The 21,847-nt window shown below is 61.2% G+C and overlaps 1 protein-coding gene across 41 annotated transcripts in view; it reads left to right on the top strand.

Moving 5' to 3' along the window:
- CAMK2B (calcium/calmodulin dependent protein kinase II beta) overlaps positions 1–21,847 on the top strand; it is a 106,770-nt gene that overhangs the window by 74,802 nt on the left and 10,121 nt on the right. For 4 of the 41 annotated variants that reach the window (XM_078342333.1, XM_078342332.1, XM_035253292.3 and 1 more), the window contains exons 6-19: positions 2,786–2,858; positions 6,320–6,422; positions 6,509–6,592; positions 7,161–7,255; positions 7,474–7,596; positions 8,008–8,091; positions 8,993–9,035; positions 10,081–10,155; positions 15,006–15,043; positions 15,220–15,291; positions 16,922–16,966; positions 18,676–18,724; positions 20,224–20,337; positions 20,759–20,887. In XM_078342333.1, the coding sequence (XP_078198459.1) occupies positions 2,832–2,858; positions 6,320–6,422; positions 6,509–6,592; positions 7,161–7,255; positions 7,474–7,596; positions 8,008–8,091; positions 8,993–9,035; positions 10,081–10,155; positions 15,006–15,043; positions 15,220–15,291; positions 16,922–16,966; positions 18,676–18,724; positions 20,224–20,337; positions 20,759–20,887 (1,081 nt within the window). In that variant the 5' untranslated portion in view covers positions 2,786–2,831. Of the gene's footprint in view, positions 1–2,785; positions 2,859–6,319; positions 6,423–6,508; positions 6,593–7,160; positions 7,256–7,473; positions 7,597–8,007; positions 8,092–8,992; positions 9,036–10,080; positions 10,156–15,002; positions 15,044–15,219; positions 15,292–16,921; positions 16,967–18,675; positions 18,725–20,223; positions 20,338–20,758; positions 20,888–21,847 lie in introns of all 41 variants that reach the window. The other 37 variants (XM_078342339.1, XM_078342340.1, XM_035253299.3 and 34 more) reach the window with 22 other exon arrangements.

Here is a 21,847-nt window from a genome sequence, read left to right as displayed (position 1 = left end):
GGTGTCCAGGGAGGTGGCATTTTCTGGTGACCACAGTCTGCACACATCACTCCACCAGGAGAGCACTCAAGGGCAGAGGAAAGTCCAGCCCTCAGGGCAGTGACGGACCACGGGAATGGGCTGGTGGAAAGCGCACATGATTGGCAGGAGGGGGCCAACATCTATGCCCTTCCCAGGACAGACCAGGGCCAAGACTGACCACAGGATGTGGCCAGCACTGCTACCGTCCACATCACTCAGCAGGGCATGAAGGAGCCATCTAGCCCCTGGGAGGGTCACACTGAGCTCACTCTGCATCTGGACCCATCTGGATGGCTGCGCACATCTCACCCCACAGCTTCAGCCCCTCCTCACTGCCCAGGCTTCCCATCCTGCAGGAGGCTGTTTGCCCACCAGAGGGAGCCCCCGCCATCAGCCAGCCAGCCATGCTCAGGCTCACAGGCCCTCCAGGACACAGCAGGCCATTCAAAGGAACAGATGGGGGAGGTGGAGGGGCTGCTCCAGGCAGATGAGGGCATCATGGGAAGTGGATGCTCCTCACAGTGGCTTGTCGTGGGCTAACTGCAGAAACAGCACCCTACAGGAGTGGCAGGAGCAGAAGAGACCAGGAAGTCTCTAGGTGAGGGCCAGGCAGAAGAAGCGAGGATGCTTCAGCAAAGGGGCAGGACACCCAGGGCACATGGGAAGGAGGGGAGGCAGGGCACCTCAGGGGATGTGAGGAAAGGGGTCAGGACACCCCAGGGCACATGGGAAGGAGGGGAAGCAGGGCACCTCAGGGGACGTGAGGAGAGGGGCAGGACACCCAGGGCACATGGGAAAGAGGGGAGGCAGGGCATCTCAGGGGACGTGAGGAAAGGGACAGGGCACCCAGGGCACATGGGAAGGAGGGGAGGCAGGGCACCTCAGGGGACATGAGGAAAGGGGCAGGACACCCAGGGCACATGGGAAGGAGGGGAAGCAGGGCACCTCAGGGGACATGAGGAAAGGGGCAGGACACCCAGGGCACATGGGAAGGAGGGGAGGCAGGGCACCTCAGGGGACATGAGGAAAGGGGTCAGGACACCCCAGGGCACATGGAGCATGGAGATAGGATTCTGGCTCCCACTCTTGGTGACATTGAAGTGACACCACCACAGGGCTATCTCCCATGAGTTTGGGCCTTGCTTCTCCTGACCCCACTCCTGGACACCTTAGGAGTCTGTCACCCATTAGGACTCTGTGGGCTGGGTTTCTTCTGGGGGAAACTCAGATTCACTTCGTAATGCAATGGCTGATGCTGTGCAGATGGGACCAGGAAGGGTGGGAGCCACTTGAGGAAGAGGGCTGGCCTCCCGTGTCCTCTGAATTTGCTGTTAGGAAAACAAAGCCCACTCATCCTGCTGACCCTGGTCACCCTCCTGTGCCCCCAGGATCTGGCTGGGATAGAAGGGTCTTGAGGGGGTCTTCCCGTCCCTCCCTTCACCCTGCCCAGTGGGGCGGTGATTGAGACCCGAGGCTGGTGGGCATCAGCAGCAGGGCAGCCTAAAAGGTGGTGGCTGCCATCACCCTGCAGTGTGGTGCTGTCCCCAGGAGGGGCTTGTGTTGGACTCCAAGGCACCTGGGCAGAAGGAGGTTCAAGCCAGAGGCTCTCGGTGTGTGCAGGGGCTCCGTGGCCCTGGGTCTGATGTGGTCTAGGGCAGGTGTCAGGGAGGTGGCCTGAGAGCAGCTTGGACCTCTCCTCCCAGCCATGGCCTGGAAGGCCCGGGAACTGCCAACAGCCCTTCTTAACTACGAGAGGAAGCGTTGAAGGGGAAGCTCCATGTGCTCAGGGCTGTGCACACAGGACCTCCTGCCCCGCCCCTCAGATTCCTGGGAGCTGAGCTAAATGCCCCCAGTGCTGCTGGAACTGAGCCAACACACAGCCACTGGCAGATGTGGAAGCTTAGGTTTCATTTTTTTTTTTTTTTTGAGATGCAGTCTTGCTCTTTTACCCAGGCTGGAGTGCAGTGGTGCAGCCTCAGCTCACTGCAACCTCCACCTCCTGGGTTCAAGCGATTCTCCTGCCTCAGCCTCCTAAGTAGCTGGGAATACGGGCATGAGCCACCATGCCCAGATAATTTTTTTATTTTCAGTAGAGACAGGGTTTAACCATGTTGGTCAGGTTGGTCTCGAACTCCTACCTCGGGTGATCCACCTGCCTTGGCCTCCCCAAGTGCTGGAATTACAGGCCTGAGCCACCATGCCCCACCAGGTTTCAGTTTTATTAAAATGAAATAACATGTCCCCGAGCACATTATTTGTGCTCCAGCTGGGAGCAGGGTCCTGGTGCCTAGGGCTTTCCCACACGCAGGGCAGCTCCCTGCCCCCACCCCCAGCCGCCTTGGCCCTTCCCTGCCTTGCAAGCTTTCTGGCCCTCTCGCCTGCCCCGCTTACCCCACTTACCGCAGCCTGCTTTGCAGGGTATAGGCTCAGCCTGGCCTCCCTCCTGAGTGTGCCCAGCTTAGGGTCAGGCTTGACCAACAGGAGCCTGGGAACAAGGGTGTTTCCTCTGAAAGTCACTTCTGTGTGCCTGGCTGTGCCCTCTGAGCAGACTCAGGCCCAGAGGGGAAGGCAGGGCCAGGGCCAGGGTTGCTAGCCTTGGAGGTAAGGAAGGAGCCCCAGAGGCCCCTCCTGGATCTCCTCTCCACTTGACTCCGTCTTTCCCCTGGTTCCCCCAGGCCACACAGCATCATTGCCCCTGCCCCCAGTGCCTCCCCTTGCTGCTCCCCAGGGCCACTTGCACTAACCCACCTGCTGTTTGCCACAGTCACTGCATCCAGCAGATCCTGGAGGCCGTTCTCCATTGTCACCAAATGGGGGTCGTCCACAGAGACCTCAAGGTGAGTCCCCACCCTACTCTGTGCCAGGTGTCTGTCGTTTGTACCTGCATGCTGTGTACAAGGAAGTGTGAGGGGCTGGACCGTGTGGAGCACCGTGTTGAGCTTGGAGGGGGTGAGGTGTGTATGTGTGTGTGTGTACTTGTGTGCTTGTGTGGAGGAGTGTGTGCATGCATGTGCATGTGTGTGTGCACATCCTGTGTGAAGGCATGTGTGGATGCTTATGTTTGTGCACGTGTCAGTGTACATGTGTCATGTGCATGGAATTATTTGTGTGCATGTGCATTGCATGTGTGCACATGGAGGTCTGTGTGTACATATATGCATTCCTGGGTGGAGGCATTGTGTGAGCGTGTGTGCCTCCTGCACCGGTGTGGGGGTGTGCATGTATGTGCATACATGGAGCTGTGAGTGCCTATGTCAGTGCATGTGTGATCACGTGTCTGTATGTGTGCCCGTGTGCATGCATGTATACATATGTGTGCATGCAGGTGTGTGGAGAGTGTGTGCATTCATGAGTGCATGCGTGCACAAGTATGTGTGTGTGCAAATGTGTTTGGGCGTGTTTGTGTGTGCATGCATCTGTGAATGTGTACATGTGGGTATGTGTGTGCATGTGTGTGTATCCCTGTGTGGACATGTGTGGACATGTGCATGTGTGTGCACCTGTGTGTTGGGGGGTTGCCTGCACATGGCCCTCCCTACTCCTCTGGGCCTCCAGGGCTTCGGGAGTAGTCTTCAGAAATCAGCCCATCACACTGGGCAATAGAAATCAGCTAGTAACAAAGGTCCACCCAGGGTCTCCTGTGAGCTCCTGCCAAGACTCTACTCTGGCAGGTGGGGAACAGGTGACAGAGAGCTGATGCCTCTGGGAGCAGGGTGGTGAGAGCAGGACTCGCCAGTCTGCCATGTCATCCCAGCCCTTTCTCCAAATCTCTGCCCCCAGCTCAGGTCTGGGCAAAGCACTTCTGGGTTCTGTTCAAAAGAAGGTTGGTCACCTCCCAGGGCACAGGATGGCCTCTCAGAAGCTTAGCTGTCTTTCCCTTCCTCCCTCCCTCTCCTTCCTCCAATCTCCTTTCCTCCTTCTTCAATCCCACCTCCCCCAAGGCTTGGTTCAGCCTGCTGTTTGTAGACAGGCAAGCAATGTGGGCCCTGGGCCCATCACCCTGGCAGCATTTAAGACCAGTCTGCCCATTGGTTTTCATGCTGAATGGGAGTCCACTCTTCCTTAGGCCATTGATGCGGGGGCTGCTCTGGGAGAGTGTCACACCAAGAGCAGATCTGGGACCCTCTCCTGTGCCCTTCACACGCCCCATGCCCCCTGCTCCCTCTCATCTCTGCATCCCAAGCATGTCCTGCTGTGTCTCATCTGAGCCGGCCTCACTCAGGCACCTCTGGGAGGGGAGGGCCCCCAGGTGCTAGGACTCAGTGATTCATTTGTGAGGAGACTTGGGCACTTTGCTACCAGACCCCAAGATTTATCTGGGTAACTTTGGGGCCAAGGCATAGAAGTGGAGATCAGTGCTACCTCCTCCCCAATTTGGAGGACAGGCAGAATTCTTGCTGTCTCAACCTCCTGTTGAGAGGGACAGAATATCCTTTTGTCCTGGACAGAAATCCACCATCTTGATCACGACAGCCCAGGAAGCAGCTGAGTGGTGGGGTTGCTCACCCCACTGGGGAGGGTGACAGAGAGCAGAGGGCAGTTGATGCCATCCCAGGGGAGCTGCAAAAGAGCCAGCGAGGAGTGTCAGGTCGGGCATTGCTGGGTGGCCCAGCAGGGGTGAGCACAGCCTCAGAGCTACCCTGGAGCCTCCCAGCATTCTTGCCCACGTTCACTTAATGCTCCTTATTCTCTTCGGAAGAACTGCTGGTCTGTTTCCTCTGGGGAGGGGGACATATGTGGCAAGTCTACTTTGGGCTGGGCAGAGAAATGCAGCCAGTGCCCCCTCTGCCTGCAGTCCCTGCCCCCTCCTCTGTCCTTTTCCATGCAGGTGCACGGGGAGCTTGGGGCCCTCAACCACTAACATTGGCAAAATCGCCATATGCAGAGGCTTGTAGGTTGGTGCTTAGCAGACAGGGATGCATGTGTCCCAGCCTTCTGGGGCCCCCAAGGAGACAAGGAGGTGGAGGTAGGGGACAGGAGCTCCTAACGCTGCCCTGTCAAGGGGGCACACAGCCTCATCCCGCCTGCTCAGTAGGGCGTGGCTGTAGTTCCCAAGGAAGCTTTGGGTTTCTGCTGAGGGGCACTCACAGCATGGGGTTGTGGCAGTCTTTCCACATGGGGAGAGCATATTTCATTCATTCTGGGGAGCTCTTTTTCACATTTCAGGATCTCTGAGGTTTATCAGTGTTAAAAGTGGGTAGAGTGGCTGTGTTTCATCTTTTATGATGGCTCATCAAGTGGCAGTGTGATCCCAAGGGCAATGCATCAGATGGAAGCAGTGCCAGGACAGCAGGACACTCTCCAGGGCGAAGGGGCAGCTTGGGAGGCTGGCCAAGGGGACCCGAGGGCCCCAGGGAGCCCCCTGCTGGTCAGGGACGAGGAAGGCCTGCAGCCGAGAGACGCCTCCGCTGGGAGGTGGTGAGGCTGATGGGTAGGCTAGAGCCCTGTGGGGTTTGAGGGCTGGCGCAGGAAGGTCCCAGGGGATTCAGTGGCCCTGGGACCCCCTCAGGTCCTCAGTGCCAAGTGTCCCCAGTCCAGGGACAGCAGCCTCCTTAGCCACTGCTGCAGGATTGGGAGCAGATGTCCTTCTGGCTTAAGGGCACTGCTCCCTGTGTCAGGGCCTGAGTAACCGCCCCCACCTGTAGACATCCAGCAGGTGGGGGCTCAGTGCAGGGCCTCCTTCCTGCCCCATGTGGTGGGGCTGACCAGAGCCAGGAGGACTTGTTGGGTGGATGTCCTGGGCTGCCCCTAGTTCTGGAGCCCCTGGGGGCTTCTCCTTGCCCTTTGGGGGTCACCATCTCAGCAGGAAATACCTGAACCTCCCCTCAAGCAGCCCCCCAACATCCCAAGCCTCTGGGGAATGGTAAACAGGGAGGGGAGGGAGGGCTGTTGCAGCCCCTCAGCCAGTGGGAGTCCAAGGGCCACGGGAGCCCCCAGCCACTGCGTAGTCAGCCCCGGGCTGTGGGAACTCTCAGTTTGCTTGTGGTTTTGATCCACATGGCCCCCAGATTGCCCTTCTAGGGTATGGGGATCCAAGCTCAGGCTGAGAGCCAACGTTCGTCTAAAAGGCCAGAGCTGCTGTCCCTGTCCCCAGGGACAGAGGGGCTGTGGGCTTGCAGGCCCAGCAACTGAAACTCTGGGGTAAAGGCTCAGCCGTGCCCTGCAGACACTATGGGGCAGAGCTCAGACCTGTGCATCTGTCTCTTGCAAACCACTGTTCTCTCTGTTTTATGACCCACCCCCGTAACACCTCCGGGTTTAAACAACGTGCATCCTTGTGCGGGTCCCCTCCCTGCAGCCGGAGAACCTGCTCCTGGCCAGCAAGTGCAAAGGGGCTGCAGTGAAGCTGGCGGACTTCGGCCTGGCTATCGAGGTGCAGGGGGACCAGCAGGCATGGTTTGGTGAGTGCCAGGGGCAGGAGGTGTTGGCTGGCAGTCGGCAGAGCAAGCAGTGGTGCCGACAGCCCCTCGTGGCCTCCTCTCTCCAGGGTTCGCTGGCACACCAGGCTACCTGTCCCCTGAGGTCCTTCGCAAAGAGGCATATGGCAAGCCCGTGGACATCTGGGCATGTGGTGAGGCCTGGCCCGAGTGGGGGTGGGGCGGGCCTACATCCTGGAGCATGCAGTGACCAGCACACGTTGCTCTGATCTGGGTTTATCTGCGTCAGGCCTGCCCTTGAGCTGCCCTGGAGGGGGTCTGCCTACACAGCCGGGAGCCCCCTTCCCACCCAGGTTAGAATTGCTCACATACCCTGGTGCACCCCAGTGCTCGCCTGCGCTCAGCAGAGGTCTGGTCCAGAAGTGTGATGGGAGGACGGGAGTGGAGAGGAGAGGTCAGGGGCTGTCGGGCATGGGCAGGGCCACCTCCTTGGGCCAGGGTCACCTACCACAGAGGTGGGGGAGCAGCAGAGGGGGTTGGTGTCACCGCCATCCCTGTGATAGTGTGGGTGTGGGGCAGGGTATGGGGACTGGCTGTGCCTTTCTGCCCCAGTGTCTGCTGCACAGGTGGGGGCAAAGGAATGCTAGGGACCCCAGTGCCCTCCCAGGGCCACAGGAGCCAGGCAGTGAGGGCACAGGGCATGGGCTCCGTGGATGGTGGCATCCTGTGAGTGGCCAGGGTGCTCACAGGCCCTGTCCACAGGGGTGATCCTGTACATCCTGCTCGTGGGCTACCCACCCTTCTGGGACGAGGACCAGCACAAGCTGTACCAGCAGATCAAGGCCGGCGCCTATGACGTGAGTGCACCAGCCCCGCTCTGAGTGCTCCCTTCCTCTGGGTGTGGCTGGGTGAGGGCAGCATGGGAAGAGGCCAGGAGTGAGGTGAAGCCACCTATGGCCAGGTCCTGGGTCCTGCTGTCCCAGACTCATGGCCAGAGATGAAGCCCCTTGGATAATTCTGGCCCCTGCCCAAGAGGGGGCTTCAGGCCTGGCATGGGCACTGTTTCCTTCTGCAGTTCCCATCCCCCGAGTGGGACACTGTCACTCCTGAAGCCAAAAACCTCATCAACCAGATGCTAACCATCAACCCTGCCAAGCGCATCACAGCCCATGAGGCCCTGAAGCACCCGTGGGTCTGCGTGAGTCGCCCTTGATGCCCGCAGCGGGGAGGGGACTCCTAGTGGAGATGGCCTCGGACCACTCCCCTGGCGAGGGCCCCCAGAGGGTCCTATTCCTGACATCCAAGACCTCCCCTGGGTCCCCTGGTGCTCCTTGTGGCCTCTGGCTTGGAATGCACCGGCACGTTTGTGAGGCCTGGGGCTTGGAGGACATTGGAGGGTAGCAGTCGTCCCTTCCTCCCAACTGCAGTCCTGTCTGTGAGAGACAGAGTGGGCGAGGCAAGGGAAGTCCCAGGCAGGTGGGGACACACAGCCCTTGCTGCAATGGTGGCTGATCACGTGGGTACCCTTGGGTACTGCAAACCTTGCTGCCCCGGCCTCTCCCCTGGGCCTCGGGCTCCTGGCTGCCATGTGACCACCCTTTCCCCACAGCAACGCTCCACGGTAGCTTCTATGATGCACAGACAAGAGACAGTGGAGTGTCTGAAAAAGTTCAATGCCAGAAGAAAGCTCAAGGTAAGGCCCTGGCCCCTAGTCTCCGGCACTGCCATGCTTTCCTGTGTCCCCCTGGGCTGGAGTGGTGGGGCCTTGGAGGGGTCCGGGCAGACCGAGGGGCTGCTGCTACCCCCAGGACTGAGTGTTAGCAAGTCCCAGACCAGATGCATCAGGTGAACTCAGTCCAGAGGTGCCCTGGAGCAGGCGCGGCCCCTCCTAGTCGTCTGTGCCACCTCGGAGCACCCCTTGGAGGGATTGTCTTAAAGCACTTGTTGCGGGCTCTGCAGGCAGCACATGTCCCCTGGCAGTCACACATACGCTTTAGTACAAGTGAGTCTGAAGCTTCCGGCTCAGACAGGTTTGGGAGGGAGAGCAGAGTTGGGTGGGCTGGGGGAGGTCAGGGAGGGAGGTGGACACCAGTAGGGTATCTGACCTGCTTGCTTTGGCCAGGGCTGGCTCAGCCGCACCTGGGCAGTCCCTCTCTGCGTGGACTCCGGGCTGGGGCTTGCTGCCTGAGTGCCCTCTGCTGGTCTCTGCGCAGTTCTCCCTGGAACCCCCAGGACTGCTGCCCTTGTTCTGAGCCTACCAGGAAAAGAAGGGAGCTGTCAGGGAACCGAACCCCAGAGGAGCTGCCGTGGTGACCAGCTGTTCTGGCAACCCCTGAGGGATCTTGAAGCAGTTAGAAGCTATAGTTGGTCCACAGGTTTAGGTCCAGGGTCTGTGTAATTCTGGAAACAGGTGATTTATTTCAGTGCGGCTGCTGGGTTCCTGGAGCTCTTGCCTCTTTGGAAGGCTGAGGTCATGTCCTACAGGTGCCCATGAGGCTGGGCGTCTGGGCAGGTGGACGGGGGTCTTATGCTGGCCAGAAGCCAGCAGAGAACACTGGCGACACAGCCTCCATTTTATCTGTGTCTCTCCCCAGGGGGCCATCCTCACCACCATGCTGGCCACACGGAATTTCTCAGGTGAGCCTTTCTTCTCCAGGGAGACAGGCGCTGGCCGCTCCCTGCAGCCCATGCAGGAGAGCACCTCCTTCCTCACCAGTTCCCCCCTCCTCCTCTGCGGCAGGCCCGCCCTTGCCCTCCGAGTCTGCCCTCGGTTCTGACACCCACTGCCCACTTGGCCCCGCTGGGCTCCCTCCTTGAGCGACACCACAGGGTCCTGCCCCACAGCCCATCACCTTCATGCGGGGTCTGTGTCCCTCCACCCCCTGAACGCGAGCATCTGTGCCACTCACTGGGGCTCGCAGCGTCGCGTGTGTCTGTTCAGGCGTCTGTCGGACATCTGTGTGGCCTCCTTGTCATCTTGAGTGCTCTGAGCAGTGTGTTTTGTGCAGGAGGTGGGCAGAGGGATGCGGGGTGATGCGGGAGGCTCAGGGGCCTCCTTCCAAGTTCTGGATGAGCTGTAGCTTCCTGCCCCGGCCGCTCAGGATGAGTGGTTGGGAAGCAAATTCTCTTGGGGGAGGGGGGTCTGTTATAGACCCCCGAGGCCCAGGGCACTGGCAGACCCATCTGGGGCATGAGGTTAGCCCCAGAGTGGAGCCGGCAGCCCAGGCCTGGACAAGCTGTGCCCGTGGCTTCTCCGTCGTCCAACACTCAGTGTGCGAGCGTCTGTGATCCGTCTCTCTTGTTGTACGTTTGCATTTGGCACTCCCCAGCCCTCCCCCATCCTGTTACTTTTGCTGTGATGCTGTACTGCCGGGAACGCGTGCACACGGTCACACCAACACTAATAGGACTGTCCTGTCTGCTGTGTGCCCACCGCGCCCTTCGGCATGAGAAGCCCCCACTGGGGTTTCTAAGGAGAAAGGAGGCAAATGCTTTTCCGTGTCAATCAGTCCAATCCTGTTTCTATTCTCTCGAGCAAAGGATTCTGGAACCATCTGTCACCTAAACTTTAACTCTAATCTTCTTCTGCTTCCTTTGTCTCTTTTCTTCCCTTACCTCGCCCACCCCTCGTCTGTGTCCGCCCACCCCTCCCTCCCCCTCGTCTCTAACCCGGTGCTAACAGTGGGCAGACAGACCACCGCTCCAGCCACAATGTCCACCGCGGCCTCCGGCACCACCATGGGGCTGGTGGAACAAGGTAGATGTGTCTCGCCCAGCGTCCCACTCGCCCCCGCCCGTCCCTCCTGCCAGCATGCAGCCCCCTGCTGCACGCAGCCGCTGGCTGGGTTCCAGAGCCGCCCCAGAGGCCGCCAGGCCCCGGGAGCCCCTGCTCCCGTGTGGTCTCATCCCAGCAGAGCCCACCACAAGGGCAGGGAGTCAGCCCCCCAGGCTCCTTGCCTGTAAGACAAGGGGCTGGGATAGGTGACCCCTGGGCCACACCAAGCCCTTCTGGTCCTGGACCCTGAGGTCCGGGGGTCTGGAGACCCCCATTGAGAATGGCCTGGACCCCACAGGGAGCCACTGGACCTGCTGCTGGGGGTGTCTGAATCCTGAAAGTAGAGCCTTGGGGAGCAGGGCCAGAGAGGCAGAGGCCCTTGGGGCAGACCCACCCTGGCCCTTCGGGGCCGCACGGAGACGGTGGTCTGTGCTGCTGAGTCCCACACATGCATGTCGGCCCTGAGAACCCCCTAGGACAGGCCGCTCTGGAGCAGGGTGGGAGCTTCAGGCACCCTGAGGAGACTTTCAAGGCTTCCTCTTGGGTTGTTTCTGCAAAGTCCTCCTCCCCTGGCCCCAAACCCTGTGAGGGAGAAGGCCAGTTCTGCCCACCTGCTGCCCTGGGCTATGCGGGGCCAGAGCCCAGAGGCCCAGGTTGGCTTCTGTCCACCTGTTGGCTTGTGACCATGGGCAAACCCCATGAGGGTTAGGGGACCCCAAGACCTCCTTGCAGCTGCAGCTCGAGCTGAGGACTGGTGAAAACTTAGGGCAGGCCAAGCTGGCAACTCCTGGGCATGGAACACAGAGGGCCGACCCCAGGTCCTCCCTGGGCTGAGCAGCTGAGTTCCCTGTCAGTGCTTCCAACATGGGCTGGGGACCAGGGAGAGGTTCCAGGGTGCTGGGGACTGTCTTCCCCAGGCCCCCTCATGACCCCACAGGGTGGGCAGCCCAGCCTTCCCAGCCAGAGAAGCCTCCTCCTGAGGAGGCCCAGGCCATCCTTGGGGAGGGGAGGGTAGTCCATTCTCCTCCCATGAGCCCAGTGGACGCGTCCAGCAGGCAGCACCCCGGGAGGGTCCTCCCACGTCTGCTGCATTTGACAGGGTTTTCCAGAGCACAGGCGGGAGGGGCTGTGATTAGAAAAAGGGTGAGACTAGTGGCTTCTGGGGAGGTGCTGCTGCCCAGGGTACGGTGCTGAGAGACAGCTGCCTCTACGCTGCCCTGTGCCCGGTGCTCCCGATGCGATGTCCACCTGCCTGCAAGTGAACGTGGGCGACGGTGCATGAGGCCCTGCATGTGCGGCTCCACCATGGGCGCCAAGAGCGGCTCTTTCCTGGAGGGTGGCCAGTGCATGTGGACAGAGCCCAGCATGGCTGTCCTGGGTGACCAGCTAGGGGACGAGGCAGCGGGGCCGAGGGGACCGCCATCCTGTTAGGTCAGCCCAGCTCAGCGGTACCCCACAGAAGTGAGCAGGGAGCTCAGTTCTCCGCCAGTGACAGCTGACTGGTACCATCAGTCAGAAGTCCCACATGCCAGAGCCCCCTCAGCCCACAGAGAGGCCCGGTCTATTGAGTGTGCTTCAGTCTGGCCTCCATGGTCTCTCCTGCATCGATCAGGCATAAGAGCAGAGGAGACCCACAGTGTCTGGCCAGCTGCAGGGTGACAGCAGTTGCCCAGCCCTGGAGACCTGGGAATGGGCAGTGCCCTCCAGGATGGAGGACAGAGGGCCTCTCCTTGTCCCACAGAGGCCTACAGAACCCCCAGCCCAGGGGTCTGGGATGCCTGTGGCTGCTCCGTCTCCCCTGGGCTCCTGCTGCACATAATGCATGCTTTGAACTTGAGATACAGACAGAAAGTTCCCACGCCCTTGAACGCTAGTATAGATGGGCGTCGACAGGACTCTGGCCACAGTGAATCTGGAGTTAATACCAGGCAGAGATGTGAAATGAGCAGACCCCCAAAAAATGGGTGGCCAGGAGCTATGCGCTCAGGACGGCTGGACCCATGCACCCCACACTGTGCCCAAGGCATGCACAAGCGATTGTTTTAAAAGCGGGTTCACAAGGAAGGACGTTTGGAAACTGGCTGAAACAACAGGGTCGTCGGCTGCAGGGCTTCCCAGAGCTCTGGCAGCAGCGTCGGCCGGAGTCCTCCGAGCAGGGCTGCTTTGTACGAGGCCCTTGCCGCCCACTGGACGTGAACTTCTGTCCTTTTATTTCCCACTGCCGCTGTGGTGCATCTCCAGTAGCACAGTTTGGAAATGTGGGGTTTGATAGACTTAAGGATCTAAATGGAACCCTCTTAGTAACAAGGACTGTCCAGGGTCTCTGTCAACTTGCCGATGGGCGTAACTGGTGCCTCCTTTCCTGTGAGAATCTTCTGAGGATGGGCCGGGAAAGAGTTCAGTTCCGCTCCCGCCTAGGGTGCCGCGCTGGCCCCGGTTCCAAGGCGGAGCCCAGCAGAGCCGGGCTGGAAGTGCTGCCGGCGTGGCGGAGGCTGCATGCCTGGCTGTCCTCTCAGGGGTGCGTAGAAACAGCCTTCCACACAGCGCCCACTTCAGTTGGCCACAGCTTTTTGAAGTGTGTGTTTCTGGAAGGGACTGGGTCCCTTCTTGCTTGTTCAGCTCCCCACGACAAACGTCCTCAAGGCAAGGCTGGATGCCTCCTTCCTCAGGCTCCTAGGAGGAGCCTGTCCTCCAGCTGTGTTGGGCAGCTGGTCACCAGCAAGGACAGGATCCCCAGCTGCAGCCTCAGGCTGGCTGGCTCTGGCAGATGTTTCTGGGATGAGTTGTGTATGCTGGAGATGGGAGGGGAGCAGAGAGGGCGGGGTGCACGGACAGGTGAGGGGCTGTGGGAGGCCTGGAACCATGAGTTCCGGGTCTTCAGAACTAGCCTCTCCCTCCACAGAGACTTACAGGGAAGCAGATTTGAGCCACAGCGAGGGGAAGGGTTTTTAGTCTGCACTGTAGGCAAGCGGGAAGTTGGCATTTCTGGTCCTGGGAACTCATGGGGCCAGGCTACTTTGGGGCATCAGGGGGGTGGTCCTATGCGCAGCCTCACCGGGTGGGGCCTCAGGCCTGGGGATGGGAGAGTGATGCCTGGGGCCCCTCCACTTCTCCACGGATCCTGGGAGGGACTCCTGGGCTTCATACAAAATTGTTGAGTGTTAAGAGCTCTGTGAGGAAGGGCATAGAAACTGTGTACCCACTGCACATAGAGTCCCCAGGGCCACGGGCAGCCGATGCACAGGCACGACTCCCAGTCTCCACAGAGCCCAGAGGGGTCAGGGCCATGGAGGAGGCAGCACTGGGCATCTGTACCGGGAGGGGTGGTCAGCAGGCCCAGGCCCAGGCCTGTCTATGCCCTGCGGGATGCAGCCTCCTGATCGCCATGGCAACCTGGAGCACCAAGCTCAGAACCACCAGGAGGGCTCATGGGACGGATGTCCAGCCCCACAGAGGTTCTGGCTCAGGACGGTGGGGAGGGCCTGGGAATTTGCTTTTCTGACTGTACAAGGTGATTCTGCTGCTGCTGCTGCTGCTGCTGCTACTGCTGGGGTGGGGAGAGGACCCCATTTGAGAAGTGCTGCAGTCCTAGGTCACAATGTGCCTGTCTGTCCCCACCCAGGCCTGCATGGGCAGCACAGGGTCCCCAGGCAGGAGAACCCAATTTCACAACCTGGCCAGCCAGCTTTCTGGAGCCAGGTGTTGGGGGAGGGGTCGGGGGTGCTGTGCCACCTTCCTTCCCGGCTTGGCCCGGGGCAAGCATCCCACGTCGTTGGTCCCTGGAGTCCAGCCTGGCTGCTTCTCTAACCCTGCTGCACCCGCTGGCTGGCATGGCCTGGCTCTTTTTGGCAAGCGTGGTCCAGGATAAGTCATCTGTGAGACCTGGGCCCACAGGCTTGCGCCCTGCCGGAACCAGCACAAATCTTGTTTTCTCTCTCTCTCTTCCTTCCTCACTCCCTCCCCTCCTCACCTTTCCTTTTCTGTAAGGTAAGCTGACTTCCTCTTTTGTTTTTGTTTTATTTTTATTTTTTAGTTCTGTAATTAAAATCCTAATCGCCATGGAGGGTGTGGGTCCCAGGGGCTGGGACCAGGCCCCCCTGACCTCTGATGGAGAGTGTTAGGGTGAGGCAAGGGGTCCCGCTGTTGGGCCCAAGTGTCCTCAGGGGCATGTGGGCAGAAAGGCCTGTGCTGGCCCCAGTCAGTGCCCAGAAGCAGCCCCAAGGCCAGGGCTGCCGGGCAGTTTGGAATGAGGGCGAGCAGGGCTGCCCTCGGTTCTGAGCTGAGCTCAGAGCTCTGAGGCCTGGGTGCCAAGGGGATGGTGGTGCTGAGAGCAGGGTGAGCGCCTGGGCTGGGATAAGCCCCTCCGAGTGGGCAGCCAGCTGTAGCGCACCCACCCCTGCCCCGGGAAGGCGGGGCCCAGGAGGGCATGACCTCTGGGGTGCTGGCTCCCCCCACCCATCCTGTCGCTGCCAGTCCTGAGTTTCCATCATGGAGGGGGCACCACCCTGCCTTTCTCTGGGAAGAACTTGCATGTGGCCCAGAAGCCAAGGGGGCTCCCCAGCACCCACGGGCATTTCCGGGTCTGGTCAGTGGAGAAATCCGGATGCCTGCACGAGCCCTGGGGTCATGGAGGAGGCTGGGGACAGGACTGTCCTGGGGTGATGGGACAGCCCCCCACCTGCTCAGAGCCAACCTGGGTGCCGGAGCCAGACCTGCCTCAGGACCCTGGACTTGCTCCTGGGGAAAGAGTGGGGGCAGGCACAGGGGTGGGGGTATACTGCAGCAGACCCAGGCCCATCACTCACCACGCCTTCTTCCTCCCCATGCAGCAGCCAAGAGTTTACTCAACAAGAAAGCAGATGGAGTCAAGGTGAGGCTCCGGCCGGGCCCTGGGGTGCGGGGAGCCCAGAGCCTGCAGCTTCACCCCCACTCCCTGGGGCTCCTGCTCTGGAGTCCCCCTCCCTCCACACCCTGGCAGACACGGGAAGGGGAATAGCGAGCAAGGGGCTTCTCCCACCTAAGGCCTCCTCTTCCCTCTCTCCACAGCCCCAGACGAATAGCACCAAAAACAGTGCAGCCGCCACCAGCCCCAAAGGGACGCTTCCTCCTGCCGCCCTGGTACTGAGCTCCTCAAACTCTGCCTCTCAGCCCCTCCTACACCCCTGGCTCTGTGACTACTGATGGTCAGAGGGGGCCCGGTGAAGGTGGGGTCTGGCCCTGCCTGGCCTGTCTGATAACACACGCCTGGCCCCTGCCCCTCATCCCTCACCGGTGGTGAAGTGGAGAAAAGAGGCCACTGTGGGGGGTGGGGGTCTCCAATTCAGACAGGCTTAGGGCTGCTCTAGGGAGCCCCTGGCTGAGACCCACAGATGTTGGGGTGCAGGGGAGAGGCCCCGCCTCCCACCCATGTTGACTTGTGGGTGTTTCTCCAGGAGTGCTTCAGGAAGTCAGTGAGGCAGAGGACACCCTCTCCCCCAACAGGACCCTACCCTCAGCTCCTCCTTGAAGTCCACACTATAGCCTTGAACTCCTGGGCTCAAGGGATCCTCCTGCCTCAGCCTCCTGAGTAGCTAGGACTACAGGTGCACACCGCCATGCCTCAACAGGCCGACCCACAGACCACTCCCAGGGTCTGGCTTGCAGGGGCTGGGCCAGGCTCTGAAGGGGGAACAGCCCGGAGTGGCACATTCCATGGCCCATGGGGAGATGGGGCCATACTGGTGCAGTCAGGAGGTGTCTAGGCCACTGGCAGCCAAGAGGGGGCTTGCCATGGCATCTGTGTTCCCTCAGGAGCTAGTACTCCTGTGCTGCTCTGTGGCTGCCTGAGAGGCAGGGCTTAGGGGCTCCCTGCCGGGGAGGGGAGGGGCCCCCACCACGCTCTGCTCCGACGTGCCCCTCACTGCCCTCACTCTGGGGGCTCCTGCAGGTGAACCCTACAGCAGTGCTCCCAAGGATGTGAAGTTGTGGCTGGTGGGTGCTGGCCTTCCTGCTGGGGCACTGTGTTGTGTCCCCTCTGTTGTTCTAAGAGCTTCAGGGCTTGCTGGCCCATAGGTTCCCAAATTTGCTGGAAGCAGTCTTGATGTCCCCCGAGAACTCCAGGCCAGGCTTCGGGAGCCAGCCCCAGACTGCCCACAGGAATGCTGGGTTTACCAAATGGCCACCTTGAGCCCCAGCAGAGGATAGCAGTCCTGAGAGGGACGAGCTGCTCCCTCCCAGGCCAGGCCATGGCCAGAGGGTGGCCTGATGCCAGCCTACCTAGGACCTCCCAGCAGCCAGGGCGGCCCATGTGCCGGCCTCACAGCCAGCCCCATCTCGGACCCTGTCCATCCATGTGCCACTCCCACCCCCATGACATCTCCAAACCTGTGCCCCCCACCATGCTGGGGCTCAGGTTCAGGCAGCAAAGGGTTGGGAGAACTCCCCAAGGCCGAGCCTGGCTTCTCTGGCTCCCACATGCATCGTGCAGCTTGTTGGGGCCCCACGCAGTCCATCTCCTGCCCTGGACGGCAGCACCTCCGCCAGCCTGGACAGAGTTCCTGTCTGTTCCATCCTGCCAGCTGACCCAGGCTCCTCTCCCAGCTGCTCCACGCCGCCTCCATCCCTGTCCCCCACTCTGTTCTGTACTTCTTTCTCGCAGGCTCTGGCCGCCCACACCTCCTCTGTCTCCCTATTCCCCTCCTGGTGGTCTCTGCTTTCTCCTCTTCTCACTTTCCCTCTCTTTCCTTCCTCTGTCTTCCTTCTTCTGTAGGAGCCTCAAACCACCGTCATCCATAACCCAGTGGACGGGATTAAGGTACTGCCCCCCTTTCTTCCTCCCGCTTTCCACAGGCAGGAGGCTCCAGGCCAGGAGAGAGGTCTGGGGCAGCATTTGTGCCAGAGCGGAGGGCAGATGTGCCGTGGCCCTGGCCGCCCCTCCCCATAGCAGGGCAGGGCCTCAGTCCGTCTTCGTGGGCAGCAGAACAGACTGGCTCAGGCCCCAGGTGTGCCCCTGGAGGTGCTTGGCACAGTTGCGCCCGGTCCCCATGTGGCCAGCACTCTCAGACCAGGGCTCCGAGTGTCCCACCTACTGCAGGCAGGGAGCAAGGGCTCCCTAAGGTCTGGAGCGGAGCCTGCATCTCAGGAGCTGTGTTCTTGCCCCTCCTGGCTGTCCTCCACCCTCCTCCCCGTGCGGCCCCAGTGCTTCCTGCTGAGCAGACCCTCCCTCCTCTGCCCCCCTCTCTGCTCTGCCCATCGGCTCCCATCGCATTGGCATCATCACTCTGGGGCCAGGGAAGGGGCTGGCTCTCTGGGGTGGTGGGAGGGTTGGGGCCAGCGCCCAAGCCATTTCCAAGACTTCCAAAACAGCACCATTATACCCAACAAGGCCCTCCAGCCCAGCTCCCCACTAGGCCTAGGCTCCTTACAGAGCCCCCAGAGTGCCTCAGTGGGGACCCCCACTTCCTCCGGCCAGTGCCACCACCCAGCCCATCGTCAGAAGACATCTTTCTCCATGGCAGGGACCAGGGGGTCCAAGAGGCACCCATGGTTCTAGGCAGCCAGGGCCTGGGTGTTCTCCCCACCTGTCAGCTGGGGATGGGTGTCCCTGGGACCCATGTGTGTCTGAGGTGGGTCATGTTCTCTGCAAGACCCCTACACAACCTCTAGGCTGTGGGAACTGTGCCCCTGCACCTGAAGATCCGTAGTTCTGGTCTAGGGCCCTGAGCACTGTCCAGGCAAAGTCCAAACCAGGGTGCGGTTCCCCAGGGACCTTGTAAGATATTTTCTCTGAGGAGCAGAGCAGGCCTCCTGGGGACCTGGGGGGTGGTCTTTTGAAGGGCAGCAGCCCTGGAGTAGGGTGGGAGAGGCTGGGGCTACCTCTGCCCTCTAAGGTCACCTGAGAGGAGAGGCCGGAGCCTGGCTAGACATCCAGTCCCAGCGGGGCAGGTGGCACTGAGGGAATGTGGGCGGCAGGTGTGCTCTCCCTGGGGCCAGGCCGCGGTGCCCGGAGCCCTGTGCGGCTCCGCAGACTCCTGGGAACGCCTCACCCTGTCTTTTAAATTACACCGCTGGCTGCTTGATCCGGAGCCAGCCAATCCCATTGTGTCTTATGTCTTGGAATTTCCTCTCTTGTTAAAGAGTCAGCTGAGCATACCATTCTCTCTGCTGGGTGCATCTTGCTGGGAGAAGTGGAGCCCTCGTGTGTTGGGGTTGCAGGGTGGCCACAGCACTAGGGTGGCAGGACTGGCCTCTGACTCCGTGCCAGCCTGTGCCGGCTACAATGAGAATGCACCCTGGTGAGGGGCTCCCTCCCAGGGACAAGCACAGAGCTGGGTGCCTTCTCTGGTTGCTGCCGCATGAGGTCCACAGAGCTGGCCTTTAAGCCCGGTCGAAGCAGCCAGAACAGAGGTCAGCCTCAGCACCTGGGCTGGTCCTGACACAGTCCCAGCCCTGTCCACCTGCCCTCAGCCATATCCCATCTGTCCTCGGCCACATCCTGACCCGCTGCCTCCCGTGTTTCCTCAGGAGTCTTCCGACAGTGCCAACACCACCATAGAGGATGAAGATGCTAAAGGTACCTGCACTAGAGTCCTTGTCCCCAGCGGCCGTGGTGCTGCTGGGCTGCTCCTTGAGGCGGGTGGCACTCGGGCAGGGTCAGCTCTCCTGCGATGCCGAGTGTGTGCGGGTGTTTGGGGGACTCGGGGGCCCTGCAGCTGCTATCCCACCCTGAGCCTGGATATCAGGTCTGCCCAGGGGGTGGGACGCGTGGCAGACACGACCGGCAGCCAGGCAGTCTCTGTCTCCGAGTCCAAGAGAGGAATCCACAGCTTTTCACGGGGATAGGTTCTCACACCAGGACCCTCACAGGGAAGAGCTTCATGGGTAGGATTTGTTCTAAGATGCCGTCCTTGTCTTAAAGCTCCTTAAGCTTGCGTTTCCGTCCAGCGTGTGCTTGCTGAGTGGCCAGGCAGATGGATGGGCGTTTCTGGGTTTGCCTTTGCTGAGCCAGGAGCGGCCGCCTGCGGTGGGCCTCTGCGCCACGACCATTCCAGGGCCCCTCCCATGCTTATGCTCACCCAGGTCAATGTCTTGTGTGTTCCCCAAGAGGCCCCCAGGACACCCACACTGGGGCATGCTCCATGGAGTCCGCCGCCTCCAGACCGCCCACTGGCCTGTGAAGCCCTGGCCTCTGCTGGCTCTGGCTCCTGACCCTTGTCACCTAGATAAGTCCTGAGCTACCCTCAGGGCTGCCCCAGTGCCCCACAAGGGTCAGCTACTCTGCCAGTTTAGGGGAGAAAATGTCTCACCTGTCCAAAGCACAGCCTCACTCCTGCCCACCCTACACTGCTGTGACACTGTCCCCTAGCAGAGATGAGCACAGGACTTTGGGCCCTGGACACTGGAGAGTGGGTGTTAGTGTGTTTCCCCTGCAGTCTGGAACAGGCCTGAAAGGCAACAACATGGAGGCTGTCCAGAGCTTCTGCCATCACCCTCAGCCCGGTGGGGCACTGAGCAGTGAGGGAGGGGACCTGGGAGGGGGGCCCAGCCCGGAGTCTGCAGGGGAGATGAAGAGACACCCAGCAGCCAGCAACGTGGCTCAGATCTAGGCTGCACAGCCTGTCAAGGTGGAGGCAGACACCCCACCCCACCTGGTGCAGAAAGAAGCCTGCCAGGCTGCCCAGAGACTGGTACAGAGTCCAGGCAGGCCCAGTGGCCATCATGCCCCTCTGATAACTGTCACTCCCTCTCCATGGGCCTGGCCTCTGCTGGCTCTGGCCAGGGGTGGTCGCAGCACTAGGGTGGCAGGGTGGCCTCTAACTCCGTGCCAGCCTGCACTGACCTGCGCTGCTCTGTCCTCTGCTGGCTCTGGCTCGGCACTGCCCCGTATTGGCTCCCTCAGCCCTCACATACCTGCTGTGGCCATTGCAGGCCCAGGATCCCCACAGGGTGGCCATCCCAGGTATCCAGCTGTCACCCCGCCCTCCCTCCTGGCCTCCCCCTGTCCTTCTCCAGTCGCCTTCTTTTCCTGCGGGCGCCCCTGCCCACCTGCCTGCCTCACCTGTTCTGCCTCAGCCCCCAGAGTCCCTGACATCCTGAGCTCAGTGAGGAGGGGCTCAGGAGCCCCAGAAGCTGAAGGGCCCCTGCCCTGCCCATCTCCGGCTCCCTTTAGCCCCCTGCCAGGCCAATGTAAGTAGCCTGGGCCCTGCTGCTGTGGGGGTCAGGTTGGAGGGCTGGCAACCACCTAGAGGGGCCACTCCAGAGCCAAGGACAGGCTAAGCTCGGACCCTGGCTCCTGCCTCATGGCCCCACAACCCTCAGTGGGGCTTCCCAGGGCGGCCTCAGCCCAGCGAGCCCCACCTCTGTGACGTGGGTCCTGGAGCACTTTGCTGCCCAAGTCTGCTGGGCAGGATGGGAGGTCCCGGAGGCCCAGGCCTCACTCCACCTCAGCTCAGGGGAGTTTCTTGCTGTTGAGGCAGCTCTGATTCAGGGCCTGACCCCAGGGCCCAAGGGGTCTAGGACACGGGACCCTTCCACTGCCCTCCTCCACCTTGTTGCCACCTCGTATGTCTGTCTGCCTCATGTTCACGTCTTGTCTGTTCCACCCCAGCCCCCAGGATCTCTGACATCCTGAACTCTGTGAGAAGGGGCTCAGGAACCCCAGAAGCCGAGGGCCCTCTCTCAGCGGGGCCCCCGCCCTGCCTGTCTCCAGCTCTCCTAGGCCCCCTGCCCACCCCATGTAAGTAGCGGCCCCCAGGCCTGCTGCCTCTGCTGCGGACAGCTCCCTGCGAATGGCCGGCGCTCAGCAGCTTCCCACCTGCATGCACGGCCCAGCTACCCTGCTCTGGTGCCGCAGCCTGGCGTCCTGCCCTGGCGGGGCTTCCGTGGGCTACCACGCTAACCAGCAGGGCCGCTCCTGGCTTCTCCCTCAGGGCCCAGCCCCCTCCACGGCTCCTGTTCCCACTGCCACTCCCCGCTGGCTGTCCAGCCCCAGGACCCTTCCAAAAGGGTCTGTCCCAGCCTGGGGCAGCCCTGGCCCCTCTGAGGCCCCCTAACCCCCTAGGCCCTCTCTGCTGACCACTGTCCCCCCCACAGACTGTACACCCACCCAGGGGCCCTGCCCATGGTACCCAGGAGCCTGCACTCAGGGCCACCCTGTTTCCTGATATGACCCCAACCCCTGAGCGCCCTCCGTCAGTCTAAGAGGCTGAGGAAGGTGCCAGAACTGGAACCCTGGCCAGGGTCCCTGGAGCTCGCCAACAGGCTATCATGGAGAATCATAGGCTTGGCCTCCGCTGACCTGGGCTGTCCTCACAGGGCCCAGCCTGGCCTCCTCTGTGCCACCAGCAACCCCCATCTCTCCCTGTGACTCCGCCCAGCGCTCCTCAAGGACCACTTACCTGGCAGCTTTTGCTGACCAGCGGCCTCTCCCTGCAGGGTGCCCTCTGTCCACAGCAGCTTCAGCCCACCCCACCCAAGAGCGGGAGCATCTGCCTCCACTCCTGCAGCCTCCTCCCCATGCACCATGCTGTTGCCAGCAGCACCCTCTGTCCCCATGTCTCCTCTGTCCCCCCTTGTCCCCTTGGTCCCTACTACAACCCCTCTACCCCCATATCCCTCTTTGTCCCCCTAAGTACCCCCTCTGTCCTGACATCCCCTCTGTCCTCCAGGTCCTCCTCTGTTCCCCAAATTCCCCTCT

This window comes from Callithrix jacchus, chromosome 11, assembly GCF_049354715.1.
Source record: "Callithrix jacchus isolate 240 chromosome 11, calJac240_pri, whole genome shotgun sequence".
In the NCBI taxonomy this organism is placed as follows: domain Eukaryota; kingdom Metazoa; phylum Chordata; class Mammalia; order Primates; family Cebidae; genus Callithrix; species Callithrix jacchus.
Note: the sequence above shows the minus strand (reverse complement) of the source record. Positions and strands in the feature narration are given on the sequence as shown.